Source organism: Sminthopsis crassicaudata, chromosome 2, assembly GCF_048593235.1.
Source record: "Sminthopsis crassicaudata isolate SCR6 chromosome 2, ASM4859323v1, whole genome shotgun sequence".
NCBI classification, from domain to species: domain Eukaryota; kingdom Metazoa; phylum Chordata; class Mammalia; order Dasyuromorphia; family Dasyuridae; genus Sminthopsis; species Sminthopsis crassicaudata.
The window spans coordinates 486156218-486170116 of NC_133618.1; the positions used below are offsets into that span (position 1 = coordinate 486156218).

General features: G+C 39.5%; 1 protein-coding gene across 1 annotated transcript in view; it reads right to left on the reverse strand.

Annotated features, from left to right (window-relative positions):
- Window positions 1-6972: 6972 nt before the first annotated feature.
- The window catches only part of SALL1 (spalt like transcription factor 1), a 15400-nt gene continuing 8473 nt past the window's right edge, over window positions 6973-13899 (reverse strand). The window contains 3 exon segments of the mRNA XM_074293374.1: window positions 6973-8026; window positions 8028-8336; window positions 9517-12929. Of these exon segments, the coding sequence (XP_074149475.1) occupies window positions 7895-8026; window positions 8028-8336; window positions 9517-12929 (3854 nt within the window). The 3' untranslated portion in view covers window positions 6973-7894.

Below are 13899 nucleotides of genomic sequence, written 5' to 3' on the forward strand. Positions count from 1 at the left end.
TCTCCCATTTCTTGGGATTCACTTCCTTCTTATCACAATCTCATGAAATCTTTACTTCCTTCAAGCCATAGCTCAAGCACCAGTTTTTACACGAAGTCTTTTCTGATCCCCTCAATTCCTAGAGGCCTCCCTATTTGACCATATTGTACTTATTAAGTATAAATAGCATTTTTTATGGATTCACATTATTCACTCCAATAGAATATAAGCTCTTGGAGAGGAGGGATCATCTCATTCTCTATATTTGTAATCCCGACTCCAAGTGCAATGTCTGGAATTAGTAGATATTTAATCAATACTTGTTGATTAACAAACTAGAAAGATTCCCATTACAGTTTCAGAACCAGAAGTGATCATTTATATGCAAGGTGTAGAGAAGTGACTTACGCAAAGTCACACAGAATGTAAAATAGTTATAGCTGGGATTCATTTATATGACTTCAGTGTTCTTTCCACCCCACCATGTTATATTCTGTCTAAGATCAAAGAGGTTTATCACCAGACTGTTAGCTAACCCATCAACAAACACTAAACACTACTATGTCCCTTAACTTTAAGGAACTTACATCCTATTGGAGGAAACCACACATGAATATATAAGAAAGTAGCAGATAATTTGGAGGGATATTAATAAGGAAGGAAGTCAATATGGGCCTCATATAGGAACTAGAGCTGAAACTGGAGGAAGCTAACAGTTGTAAGTGTTGCTAGTAAGGAGAGAGTACATTCTAGATATGCAGGTCCTGTGCAAAAGCAAGATTATGGGAGATGGAATATCTGAATACAAGTAAGAAACCCAGTTTGGTCGCACCATTCAATGCAAGAAAGAAAATAATATGTAACGAGCCTAGAAAGAATGTCTAAAACCATGTTGTAAAGGGATTTAAATATCAAAGAGAATTTGTTTGTATTCTTTGAGATAATTGTTGGTCAAGAATTATTGAATTTTTTCTGAGCCCAACAACTTATGATAATGCTCTTCTAACTTATGGATGGCTTGAATCTGAAGAGTGTACCCCCAAAGGTGAAATCTGTGTCAACATATAATAAGCTTCCACTGCTCTATCAATCTGAAAGGGGGAGAGTTGAATTTGAAGAAGAAGAAGCTGACAAACTGTCCCTAATACTTTTTTGGACTCTTTGACTTTATGCCATTTGTCTTCAAAGTCTTTTGTGACAATAAATATAAAACAGATTTTCAGGTATGACTCTGTGAACTGAAATGTCAGAAAGCCTCATGATATTGCTTGCCTGTGAGAAGAATCTTAAAAATACCACCTTTTTCCCTTTGCTCTCAGCACTGGAATCCTGCAAAGAGTTGAAGTTCCTTGAGGACAGGGTCTGTTTATGGTTTTGTATAAACAAGAATGTTTTTACACATTATAGGCACCTAATGAACATCTTAAAATGAATAATTGTCATTCAGATGGATATAGAAATAGAGATAGCCAAATAAAATTCGACTTGGCTAACTAATATGTCTACATCATTACACTCAATTATGATGATTTTCTGCTTTGCTATTGTAATCCTGTAGTACATCACCTTTTATGATCTCACAGAATTTATGCACAGGTGCTAAAATACAAATTACCTCTTAGCTATATGGATCCAAAAGACTATCAAGATCTGTATAATATGTTTTCTGGTCCTCTGCTGATCTGCATTTTAAAAGAGAGAACAAACTTTCAAGACAGAGCAAGAACAAGGAGCTTTAGCCAGTTTTAGCACCTTGGACAAGTCCCTTCACCTCTAAAAACCTCAGTTTGTTCATGAGTACAATGGGATTGAACCATGTGATCTCTAAGATTCTCTTCTAACTCAAAAGATAACTGCTGATAAAATTTAAACTCTTTGAGAGCAAGAGCTGCTTCCATTTTGTCTTTCTATCCCCAGCATTCTTGATTGGTACATACTGGTTAAGAAGGATGGTCAAATAAGGCAAGTTGAAATGGACAAAACCAAAACAGTTACTGATAGAACTAGGGTCATGATGCTTAGCATAGCATAAGGCTTTCTGAAGAACATAAAATACATGAAATAAGTAAACACTAAGGCAGATGTTGAGCTATATTTAGATTGTTGTTAAAATTTAACAAATGAAATATTAAAATATGGCATACTAGAAGGCAGAACGGAAGAAACAGATACTTGGCTGACAATTAAATTTGGGTAAAGTACTTTGGGGGAGGTTATATGTTTTTGTGACATGTTTCTCATCTGTGGACAGAAATTAACAGAAGGAAGACTAGAAAGTACAGATAAGGAGGACAGCTTTGTAAACTATAGTTTGATCTTATTATATAATATATATATATATTATATAAAGAGAAAATCAAGCTGTACATTATAGAGATGTGAAAGTTGATCAGTGATCCTCTCTTTTCCCCCCTATTCTACTGTGCCTATGCAAATGCTCATTCTATTTTGTATTTAATAATTTTTGAATAAAAATTAAAAATTTATATAAAAAGACATTTCTCATTAATTTAGTTAACAGCAAAGTTCTCTACTTTTCTGCTAATTAGGTAGACATTGTACAGAGAACATAAAGTATACAAGATCTGAAAGAAGTTGATGTAGATTGATTCTTTATTGGGAATAAGGATGGGAGGAAACCAAAGGTTTAGTCCAAGGTGATATGGTAAACAAAAATAGCTTATATCCTTTTTTTTTTTTAATTAGAAAATGGTCTTTTTCTATTGAGAAGTTTATTTGCCATAATCTAACCAATGGAACTGAAAGGGACCTTAGAAATTCTTTAGTTCAACTTTTACATTTTGTAATGAGAAACAAATTCAGAGATCTGAAGCAACTTGCCTAAAATCACACAGCAAATTACTGAGGAACCATGTCATCTTTCATACAGTCATTTCTGCTTTCTTTCATAGAAAAGTGACAATAACAAAATTTGGAGATGAAATTATGGCTATACCCTATCACTCCTGCTTTCAATTTTATAAACAGAATAGACTTTGATCTAAACATGATTACTGCAGTTTGTATAAAATGTCTTACATTTTAAGTGATCAAACTGCAGGTTTTGAATCTAAGATTGTTTTTTGTTGTGGAGTCTTTTTGGAAATTTGATTTCATGAGTTTTTTTCCATTTAATTGTCATTTTTAACATTTCTATTTAATCTTTCGTGAAGGCTATAACTTCTAATAATGCTTAGATTGCTTCTTTAAAAAAATCAAACTGATGGAGTTTTCAAAAGGTAAAAGCAATACTTTCCTTGCCTTAACAGCCAAAACTATAAACAAATAATCTCTTGCTAGCATATATCAAATGCAAATGGTTAGTTTTCTCTGTGAATATACTTTTTAATTTTTTTTCAATATAGGAGTAGCCCAAGTCCACCCCCTAAAAACGACTTAATTTCAATAAACCCAAACTGCCAGGACTGAGACAAGAAATCAGTAGGAATAGTTAGAATTTAACATTAATGTATCATGGAGTTTCTGACCCTGAAAGCAGCAAGAGTGGGAAATAATCCAGATTTGAGTAACATTTTGACCATCCAAGGTCTTCTTTCCCTCCTCTCTCCTAAAGACCCTTGTTATTCACCAAATTATACTTTAGAGAAGTATATATTCTGTAAAAAAGAACAAAAAGAAAAGAGAAAGGAAAAAAAAGGATGAGAAATAAAAAAGAGATCTGAACAGAGGAAGCATAAAAAAAACCCAAGAAAACAGAAGAGAGAAATATAAAACTAAAGAAACAGGAAATGTGAATTGAAGTAAGGGTAAAAATAATTATGGAGAAAAAACATTAAAGATTCCTCACCAAAACTAAAAAATTGGACAACATGTTAATGAAAAAAATTCATTTAGATCAAATATTTTGTGAGTTCAGTTGTTATTATCCCACATTACTGCAACTCCTGGTTTAATAAAGTAAGTCCTGGCTGGGGTGGGGGTGCTATAATTATGGACCACTATTTCCAAAATAAACTTGATGAATGTCAAGTTGAAGAAGGATAAAAAAGGTGGAGTAAATGGAATGGGGAAGGAAGGGAAAGTCCTTCAGTATTTTTGCCTTAAAATAAACCCTGTTACTTTATAAATATAAAAATGTAATTTGTTTCTCTTATGATGTCTGTCAGGAGTCAACAACAACAACAACAACAACAAATTGTGTTTAGCAAACCAAATTCAGACGGGTGAGGAGCGATTCCTGTGCCTTAGAACCGGAAACCAGGCCCTGGGATCGACTTTTTGTTTGTGGAATGAGTAAATACATTAAGTAGACAAGAGCTTTCTTCCCTTTAGATGTTTTCATTGTAATCCCAAGAATTGTTATAAACTGGTTAATAGTTCTTTCGGTACTTTTCGGGCTCACGTGATTTCAGTATAAATTCAGAGAAAAGGAAAAAGAGATGACAAATTTAAAAAAAAAAAAAAAAAAGAATTCTCAGACACTAGAAACCCTGCTGAACTAGATTCTGTGATTACTGGAGGCAGGGCATTGAAATTGTAGATTGGTTCTCTTCTCTAGGTGGGGTGCTAGAAGGCTCTGGATTCTCTGGAAATGAAATTCGTGTTCATAGAGTTAGACTATACCTAACCTGGCTGGAGCTCCGCACTGCTCTGCAAAGAGGATAAACTGTAAGACTGGGAAAACTTGGAGAGTTCGGAAATCCCACCCAGGACTGTGACCACTTAGAACTTAGGAATCTCGGGAGGAAAGAGGGGAAAGAGCACCTTTATACACTCTCTATGGGCTTCATTTTCTTTGTAATCCCTTCCCCGTCTTTCTGGGCTTGTGGGCAAAGAGCCTCCTTTCGCAGATGAGGGGACCGGAGCTATCTATCCAAGCTTGGAGGTGGGGGTGGGGGTGGGGTGGGGGTGGGGTGGGGAGAAGGCAGGAATCAGTTTTCGCAGCCAGTATTCTGCCTATAGAAAGATCCGTATCTCCTGGAACTTTAGGTAACTCTGAATCTCCGCAACCGTAGCCCTCCCTTATCCTCTCACAAGCGCCAACAAGGTCCAGAGACAGGCTCCGGGCGTGGGGCCCTGGGCTTCGGAAGGTTTCTACTACCTCCCGTTCATTTTAGAACTCTCAAGGGACGTGCGGGAGAAACCTGGGAACTTAACTTGGGGAAGTAGGGAGTGCGGCGAGGTAGAAATACGCTTCTCCTCTCCACACAATCCCAGCGACTTGCCTCCTCCTTTTCTCGTCCATCTCCTTACTTCTGTAAAATAACCTCGCTTCTCTCCATGGGGTGTGTCGGATTGAGGTTTATTTGGTTTAAAACTCACCCCTTCCAAAGTTCTTCGAATCACGGAACACCGCAGCAACCCCTCTCATTCATAGCAAAACGCACTACTTTACGCGGGAATAGTTAGAGCAACGCTGTCCTCACTTATTCCTATCAAGGCCAGCAGTTCCTCAATAAAACCCTTTTTTTATTGCACGTCCTCAAACCCTGATGAGGAAGCATGTCCGCCCCGACATCCACGGGTGTAGATGGTCCGCCTCTCCACTGTAGCCGGGCCGTAGCGTGCCCTGGTCAGCCCCAGAACCCTATGCAGCTACAAGAACCCGAGAGTCCCAAACTGCGCTCCTGACAAGCTACCGCTTCCTGACGGACTACAGTTCCTCCGCTTGCCGACCTTCCCCGACTCTTCGGCACCAGGACTGAGGAGAGTGTGCTCATACCCGCCCCTCCTCCCCCAAGTCCCAGTCTCATGCGCACTCAAGACTACAGGCTAGAAATAACTTGAAAAAGGTTTGTCCGCATTGGAGTGCCCGGTGTCTCCCATACCTAGACAACCTGGCTCTTCAGGGTTGCCTGGGACTCGGGTTTGTATCGCTCTCAAGCAAACGCTTTTGAGACATATTGTAGTCTTCCTGGATAGAAGAAGCCTACTCCGCAGGAGCAGTAGCAACATATTCTTTTAGGTCAGAGGAAAATAGCTTTTTAAGGAATCATGGGATATTGAAAAAGCAGGTTACACAATCCACTTTGTCAAAACTAATGGCTTCACTCACTAAAGGGCAGCCTCAACACTTCTCTTTACCTGATTCTAAAATAAAACTCCAAAATGGTAAAGAAGGGGGAAAAAAAGGAACATGAAGGAAGGACCAAAGTGGGTGAGGGTGGGGGAACGAACTTGTCTACTTAAAATATATTTATAGCAGTGCTTAAAGTCTATTCAATTGCATTTTTTATTCTTGAATTTGAATAACAAATTCAATAAATAACCCATTGACCTCTCCTGGATGCAGGCCTAGTTTCACAAAACAATTTCACAGTCAAGTTTATAATCCTCTCTACTTTGGGAATTCTCCATTGCTACAATCCACTCCTAATAGTACTGAACACCCCATACAGCACCTGAATAAAGAAACCCATGTAACACTTAGGCCACCAAAATAATAATTATCCTACAATTCAATATAATTTCCTTCACAAGGAAACTTACCTGATCTTGATAAAAATCATCCTTTAGTAGCTTTTGCCTTAGGGGTTGGGGAGGGGGGGAAAAGAAAGACTATAAAAGATATTCACAATCTGGAAATAGGGAAATATTTAGGCAAATAACTAGGGTTTCCAAACATTTTCAAAAATGAGAACTGCAATTTTCTTCAATGAAATATATCATAATTACATTTTTTAGAGGAAAAAAAAACTGGCTCACACAATATAGTAAGTCTACTGCTATTCAGGGGAATAAATAATTACTACGTTCATGGACATTACTAAATACCAGTATACCTTAAAAACACAGACACAGTGTTTTGTTTTATCTGTTGCAAAAAAAAAAAAATGTATTTGATTACTTGAGTAGAATTACAGTATCTCTGCTGTTAGTAAGTATTAAATGTTAAAGAAATTGGACCCCCTTTTCTTTTTAACTTTCCAAGAAAGTGCATGTAAGAGTCCACGGTTTTTTTCCCCATACCTAAAACAAAATAAACAAACACTATACCTGTTCCCTCGATCAAGAAGATGAGCTCACCTTGTAAGGAACATATGTACATTTTAATGAAAGTGATATTTCTTATTGTATATACAGGAGCATCTACAATTTTTCCACGGAAGGTTGTTCAAGATGCTATTACTTAGCAGCATTGTGAAATTCCAGCACATTTTCTATAATGAATATACCTACAAGGCAAAATGTTATGTCTCAGTTTCAACTACCAAAACAACACTTTTGTATCTTCTCTAATAATCTGCGTGCTTATTACTGTACAGAAACTTATCAAACATTTAAGACGACTCAAGTAAAAAGCACAATACAAATAACAGTTCAAAACGGAAAGTGTTAAATCTACCTCCAAAATTAAAGCAGTTTTAATTTTATAATAAAAATCAAAAATTGAACCTTTTGCAAAGAACCACTCTGTTCAGTCTGTACTGTTGGGCTTTTTTCAGTCCTTTCCTTGGATCTGTTTGGAAGATTAAACAATGTATTTGCTGATAAAATTTTCCAGCAGGATCAAAGTGTACATATATATATATACAGACTTTATTAGAGATCTAATGCATCACTGAGGCATTGCATCAACACCAGAGTTCATGTTAAACTGGATATAGAAAATAAGTTAATGCCAGAATAAGGTCATCTATCAGAACAACTTGCAATTGCCATAAATGTTACAGCAAGTTTACAGCACTCTAGTCAATTAGTATTTAGTTCAAAATACAGAAGACCAAAGTTAATGCTTGCATTTTTTTTTTTTTTTTGCAAAGCAAGGTTATATCACTAATAAATAAGCTCTCTTAGAACTCTAGAAGTTGAACATAGTACAAAAAATGTCAATAATGTTGTTCATAGATCTGGGCAAGGGAAGTAGGCAGGGGAAGGAAGGGAGAGGAGACAACAAGAAAGCAACTGTAGGTTGCCTTCTTAGCAGGAATGTTATTTATAAGGTTGATTCTCTTTAACTTGTTGCGATCTCTTTGTTGTCCTCCACAAATCTGGTAAAACGGAAGTTATTTCCATTTTCACTGCCTGCCATTTTCTCCAGACCAGCTAGAGGAGCATTAGGTTCAGAGTTCTGGAGCTTCTCCAAAACTTCCCGTCAACCCACTAATAGGTGAGCTACTGCCATTGCCAAGGCTTCCAGGAATTGGAGGGATGCCACCATTCTGAATGACTGAGATCTCGTTGGTCTTCATGGCCAAACCATTGGAGAGTGCAGCTGCATACTGATTCCAAAAACTGGAAGGATCTCCATTTCCTGACCTTGCAGCCAAATCTTTCTGGAACATTTCTGGGAATTTTACAGGATTGCCTCCCAGAAATGTCATGGGACCATCCACAGAAAGTCGCCTGCCTCTTCTGGCTGGGGTACTATTCCACATGTGAGTGCCCATGTGTACCTAAGAAACAGAGAATAAGTGCAAAGGAAGGAGAGAGAGAGAGAGAGAGAGAGAGAGAGAGAGAGAGAGAGAGAGAGAGAGAGAGAGAGAGAGAGAGAGAGAGAGATTTAATAGTCCAATCTGTCTAAATTCATATCCAAACACTAGACAAAGCGAGTAGTTCAAATGTCTATTCTTGTTATGTGAAGATCAGTGGGAAAGGTTGAGGATAAGATGCCCTCCCTTCTGTTGGTAATAACCTGTGTGTGTTATCAAGATATTCACTCTACAGCACAAGGCCTGCTCCTTCCAGTGGAAGGATGCCGGGGCATGCTCCATTTTATTACAAGTATTTAGCTTATAATGGCCTCAGGCGATCCAGTCAGTTGCAGATAGCTACTTTCAGGGTTAGAATTGTTATGTCCACTTTCATTGTGATGGTAAGTATTGTATTTGACACTCTTTACCCTATAAATGTCCTTTTCAGACAGGAAGAAAGTATCCCTCCCTGATTGCTCATTGGAGAGCTTCATGTACAGACTGAATGGCCAGAAAGTAATTATTCATCTCACATTACTGGCAGCAATCTCTAGAGAAATACTCTGTCAACAGAAAAATGTACACAGCAAGAGTGCTCAACTGTACTCTAGAACTTAAGTATATTTGCTTTATTTCCAACACATATCAGTAGGAAATGTTATATAATCAATTAACATAATGCCCATTAGTTGTAGTTATACTATTTTTTGTAAAAGAACAACAACCATCATACTGTGCTATACAGTGATGAAAAGAAGAGTCCACATTAAAAAAAAGTCTAATAATTATTCAGCAGTACACACAAGATCCAAGCCATGTGGAGATCCTTAATCAATACCCCATGGCAACGCTGTACTGTCTTATTTGGTTGGTAAAGCAATTCATTTGGTACACTTAGCTGGACAATGGAAACAGGCCACTTACATTGCACATGTATCAAATTATTCAGAACATGAACATTCAGCAAAGAACAAAATGCCAAAATCAGGCCAATGCAGCCCATTTTCATACAAGTACCTAAAAGTTGCTTGCTTGACAACATTCAGTAAATATCTTTACACACACACACACACACACACACACACACACACACACACACACAAGATATGGGGTAATAAAAAGAGAGGGGAGAGTTAGGGAGTAAAAAGACACTGCTGAATACCTTAAGATTGCCTTTTGTCGTGAAAGCTCTCCCACAAATTGTGCAGGCAAAGGGCTTCTCTCCAGTGTGTGTTCTTTCATGGATCTGCAGAGCACTGGAGGAAGAGAAGGTCTTTCCACATGTGTTGCAATAATGCTGTTTGGGAGTTCTCCTAGGAAGGGCTGGGAGCAGAACTGGAGATGTGGCAGATGAAGAAAGAGGCCCTGATGGGACCAGGCTTGAGGAATTATCTTTACTGTCCTGAGAAGAACCATGCACAAAGCCATTTACTTCTGTTTTTATGAGTGATGACAATGAATTGGTGGGGATAACTGCAGAGTTCTGATTGGGGCCAAGGTTGGAATTGGGTTCGAAGAGCTGTGATGGTAGATCTCGCATCTGATGTGTCAACATATGCTGCTTCAAATTACCCTTTGTGGAAAACCCACGATTGCAAACTGTGCAAATAAATGGTCTCTCTTTGGTATGACTTCTGTAATGAATGTCCAAGGCACTCTGACAAGCAAATGTTTTGCCACAAATGTCGCATGCGGTGTTTTTAAATTTACCCCGGTCTCTGAAAGGGAAGAGTATGCCCAAGGAATCTTCTTTAATAATTTTATCTGTATGACCAGATGTCAAATCCAAAGCCCCACCATTCACAGGGGTGGGAGATAAACCATTGGCAAACTCACTCGGTAATGCTCTTTGCTGCTTCTCCTCAATACTTGGTGACTTGTGGTAATCATGGGTGCTGTTGGATGGGGATAGAGCCTGCATGGAAGAGGTAGACTCTGAAATAGCAGGACTTCCAGCACTTTGGCTCTCCATATCACCCCCAACTGAGGAAGAGTCATTTGTCATTACATCCCCTTCTACAGACCCATTCTCAACTGACTTGAGGCTGGCCTGAAGCTGCTCAGCTAATCCAGCATTGATCATCTTCATCTGATTTTCCAAAGCAGCAATACTTGACATTTCTAGGGGCAGAGGAGAAGAAGACAAGCTATCTTGTGATGCATCAGCAGACTTGGGTGTATCAGGCACACTGCTATCAGGGCAGTCTTCCATGTTTTCATCTGAGAAGTTGTCTAGGTCATCGAAGTTCTTCTCATCAAAAGAACCTGTGTCTGATTCCATTGACTCAGGATAGTTTTCAGTAATTGGGGTATTAGGAATCTGGCCCCCCATATGCATTCTGATGTGCTGCTGAAGTACTACAGCATTAGTGAATTTCTTCTGGCAGATGGGGCAAGAATGTTGGACTCTGAGTGGGGGCATAGCACGGTGGACACTATAGTGAGTTTTAAGATTCCCTTTTGTGGTGAAAGCCCTACCACAGATTTTACATTTAAATGGTCTCTCCCCAGTATGGGTCCGATAATGCATCTTCAATGCACTCTGGCAACTTAGAACTCGATGGCAAATGATACACTCATTGGGGTCTGTTGCCTTTTTGTCAATATTTTCTACCAGTTGCTGTAGTTTTGATGTCTCTGAAGCTTGTGCTGAGTCCAACAACCCTCCAAAAGGGAACTTTGCCTTGAACTGTTCTGACATAAGAGGCATCAGAGGGTTGGTAAAAGTAGCTACATTGCCAGAACTGGAGTCTGCAGGTGGGGAGCTCATGGAGTTGTTAGTGTTTGTGAGTGAATTGGGTACAGGGGTGCCTTCATCTATCTTACTGTTAGATGGTGGCAAAGTGGACCCCTCTGCTTCTTCAAGTAGCCCACTGGAGCTCCTTGGGGCTATTTCAACCACTCCTGAATCACTTTTAACAGAACATGGTGGGCTGGTGGCAGAATGACTTATGGGTATTGGGGCTGGTTCTTCAGTCTTGATGAAAGGGGTCAGACTGGGGATTGTGGGGGGAAGCGGCAAGCCAACTGAAGTGGTCAGTGTGGGCAAGACTGGCTTGGTGTCCAGCCAGCTGGTGACAGGTTTTTCAGGTGGGATGGACATCCCATATGGGATACCTGTACTAGTAGGGATATTATCTAAGTGCTCAGGCACAGGGTAGGGGTTCATCTGGATGTGGGGGTATTTCTCTTTGTGGCGCTGAAAGTGGACTTTTAAATTTCCCTTTGTGGAAAATCTGTTCCCACAGATGTTGCATTTGAATGGCCTTTCACCAGTATGAGAACGCAAGTGGATCTGCAAGGCACTGTCACTACCAAAGACTTTAGCACAGAATTTACACTTGTGTTTGAAGAATGCCTCGTCAGAAGTACTTTTCGCCTCAAAGGCAGTTACGTTTGGTGGCTTGCTTTTTCTTTGCTGGGCCAAGGCTGACAGAGAGTTTAAATCCTCTGCAGTTGTTCCAATATTGGGCAAGGGTCCGGGGAAAACAGAGTTACCAGGGGCAGGCTGAGGTAGAAGTGGATTAGATGCAGGACTTAATAAACTGCTTATTGCAAAAGCTGGTGAGGATGCTGATACTGGTGGGTTGCTAACCTGGGAGCCACCAGCACTTGAAACCACTTTTTCTGAGGACGGAGTTGTAACTGCTGCTGCCAACATGTTAAGATTTGGAGGAGAGCCACTGCTGGATGGGATGATCGTGTTGCCAGGACTGCTCTGAGGTAGCTGTATTGGGGGTAGCTGTTTCACACCACTGATGCTGGCAGATTGACTAGCAAGGCTCTGTGCTAATCCAGCTGCTGCTGCCAGCTGCTGGGATAAATGGGAGCTTAGCGTGGACAAGGGGTTGGCAGATGTTCGTAAAGTACCTTGAGAAGGACTAGAAGATGTTGGCATATCTGCATTTTGGGAAGCCAACAGCAGTATTTGGTGACGGATTTGCTCTATCAGTTGCAACTGGTGGATCTGCTGCTGTTGCAAAGCCAAGAGCTGTTCCATGAGGGCTGGGATGGCCAGCTTACCACTGGACGCCCCATTGCACCTTGCTTCCTGGGAGAACTGGGCCACTGCCACCTTCGTGCTCTGGAGGTTTTCTATGATGACATTACTGTTGATCATGGAAAAGTTGCCCAGTGTCGTCAAATCCCCTAGCTGAGGTAGAGAGGTTGTGATAGCTGAGGTACCCATGGAAGAGCTGTGGCTGCTTGGAATAATTTGACTGTCGATGGTGTTGGGACCACTGCTGCTTCTGTTCGTGCCAGAGGCCTGCATTTCCATGGACTCTTCCCTGTCAAGTTTGCTGGGTGCTGAAAGGTCACTGCAGTCTACTTGATCGGTGTTATTAACCGCGTCATTCATTTGTTCATCAGGATTATCGGAGGGCGGGCTGGGGGAAAAGGTTTCAGGAGGAGAAGGAGGATTTTCATTCACAATTAAAACTAATTGATTTTTAGTGCAGCTCTTCTTGTGTTGCAGGAGATCTGATAATTCAAAGAACTCAGCACAGCACCTGCCACAGACATGGGCATCCTTGTTCTTAGTGGTTCGATTTGTTTGACCCTTCTCCATGTCTCCTAAAATCATAAAGAAACACAAGGTTAGAAACATACAAAGTCACCTGAGACTTTTTTTCTCTTTGGCATCTGAGACTATATTCATATCTATGTGTATAAATATACATGTATATAAACAGAATGAAATGATTTTTTAACCTACCCAAACTTAAAAACCATATACTTTTACCCATGAAGACCAATCAATATTTCTACCCCACTAATAGCTCAGACAAGTAATTTTTGAAGGTTGCACAAGGTTTCCTATCAGCCCAGTGTCCTAGGTAATCATTGCCTTCAGATAATCCATCAAAATATAAAATACTATGAACTGAAGACATTGGGAGCATCATGAAATTCCATAGTAAAGCATTGATTTCCAATATTTCATACTCCTTATTGTCTAGTTGTCCAGTAAGTTCAGAGCAACCATTCGAAGGACTCATTAGGCTCTCAAGTTCCTGTCAACCTTATTCATTTTCAACTGATTCAGAGATATCGGTGACAGTTTGTTCTGTCACTAAACTAATTTGTAGTCATTCAGGCTCCAATCAGTTGTTGACAAGGGAAAAAAAAAAATATGCCTATCGCCACGCTGCAGACTGACAACCTGAAAATCACCTCGGAGCTCCTACCTCCGACCTGAGCTAAGTTTGATCCCATGACAAACATTATTTATGTCAGAAACTAATTCTACTGCATCACAAATTCTGTGTTAAGCACAAAAGAAGGAGATAAAAAAAAACACACAGGAGAAAAGTAATAATCATAATTCATTTACAAAGCCTTCTTGGCACCTATATATCACACTATGGCATGTTTATTTTTAAAACTAAAGAATGTAACCCAAGCTCCCATTCCACTAATCAAAGAATATATTTCAAAGTGCTCTAGAGTGGCAAAATTACTCTCTAAATATTTCATTAAAAGTGTTCTTTATATCTGTAAAACTGTTACCAGATTTACATTGCTGATTAAATATCAACATGAA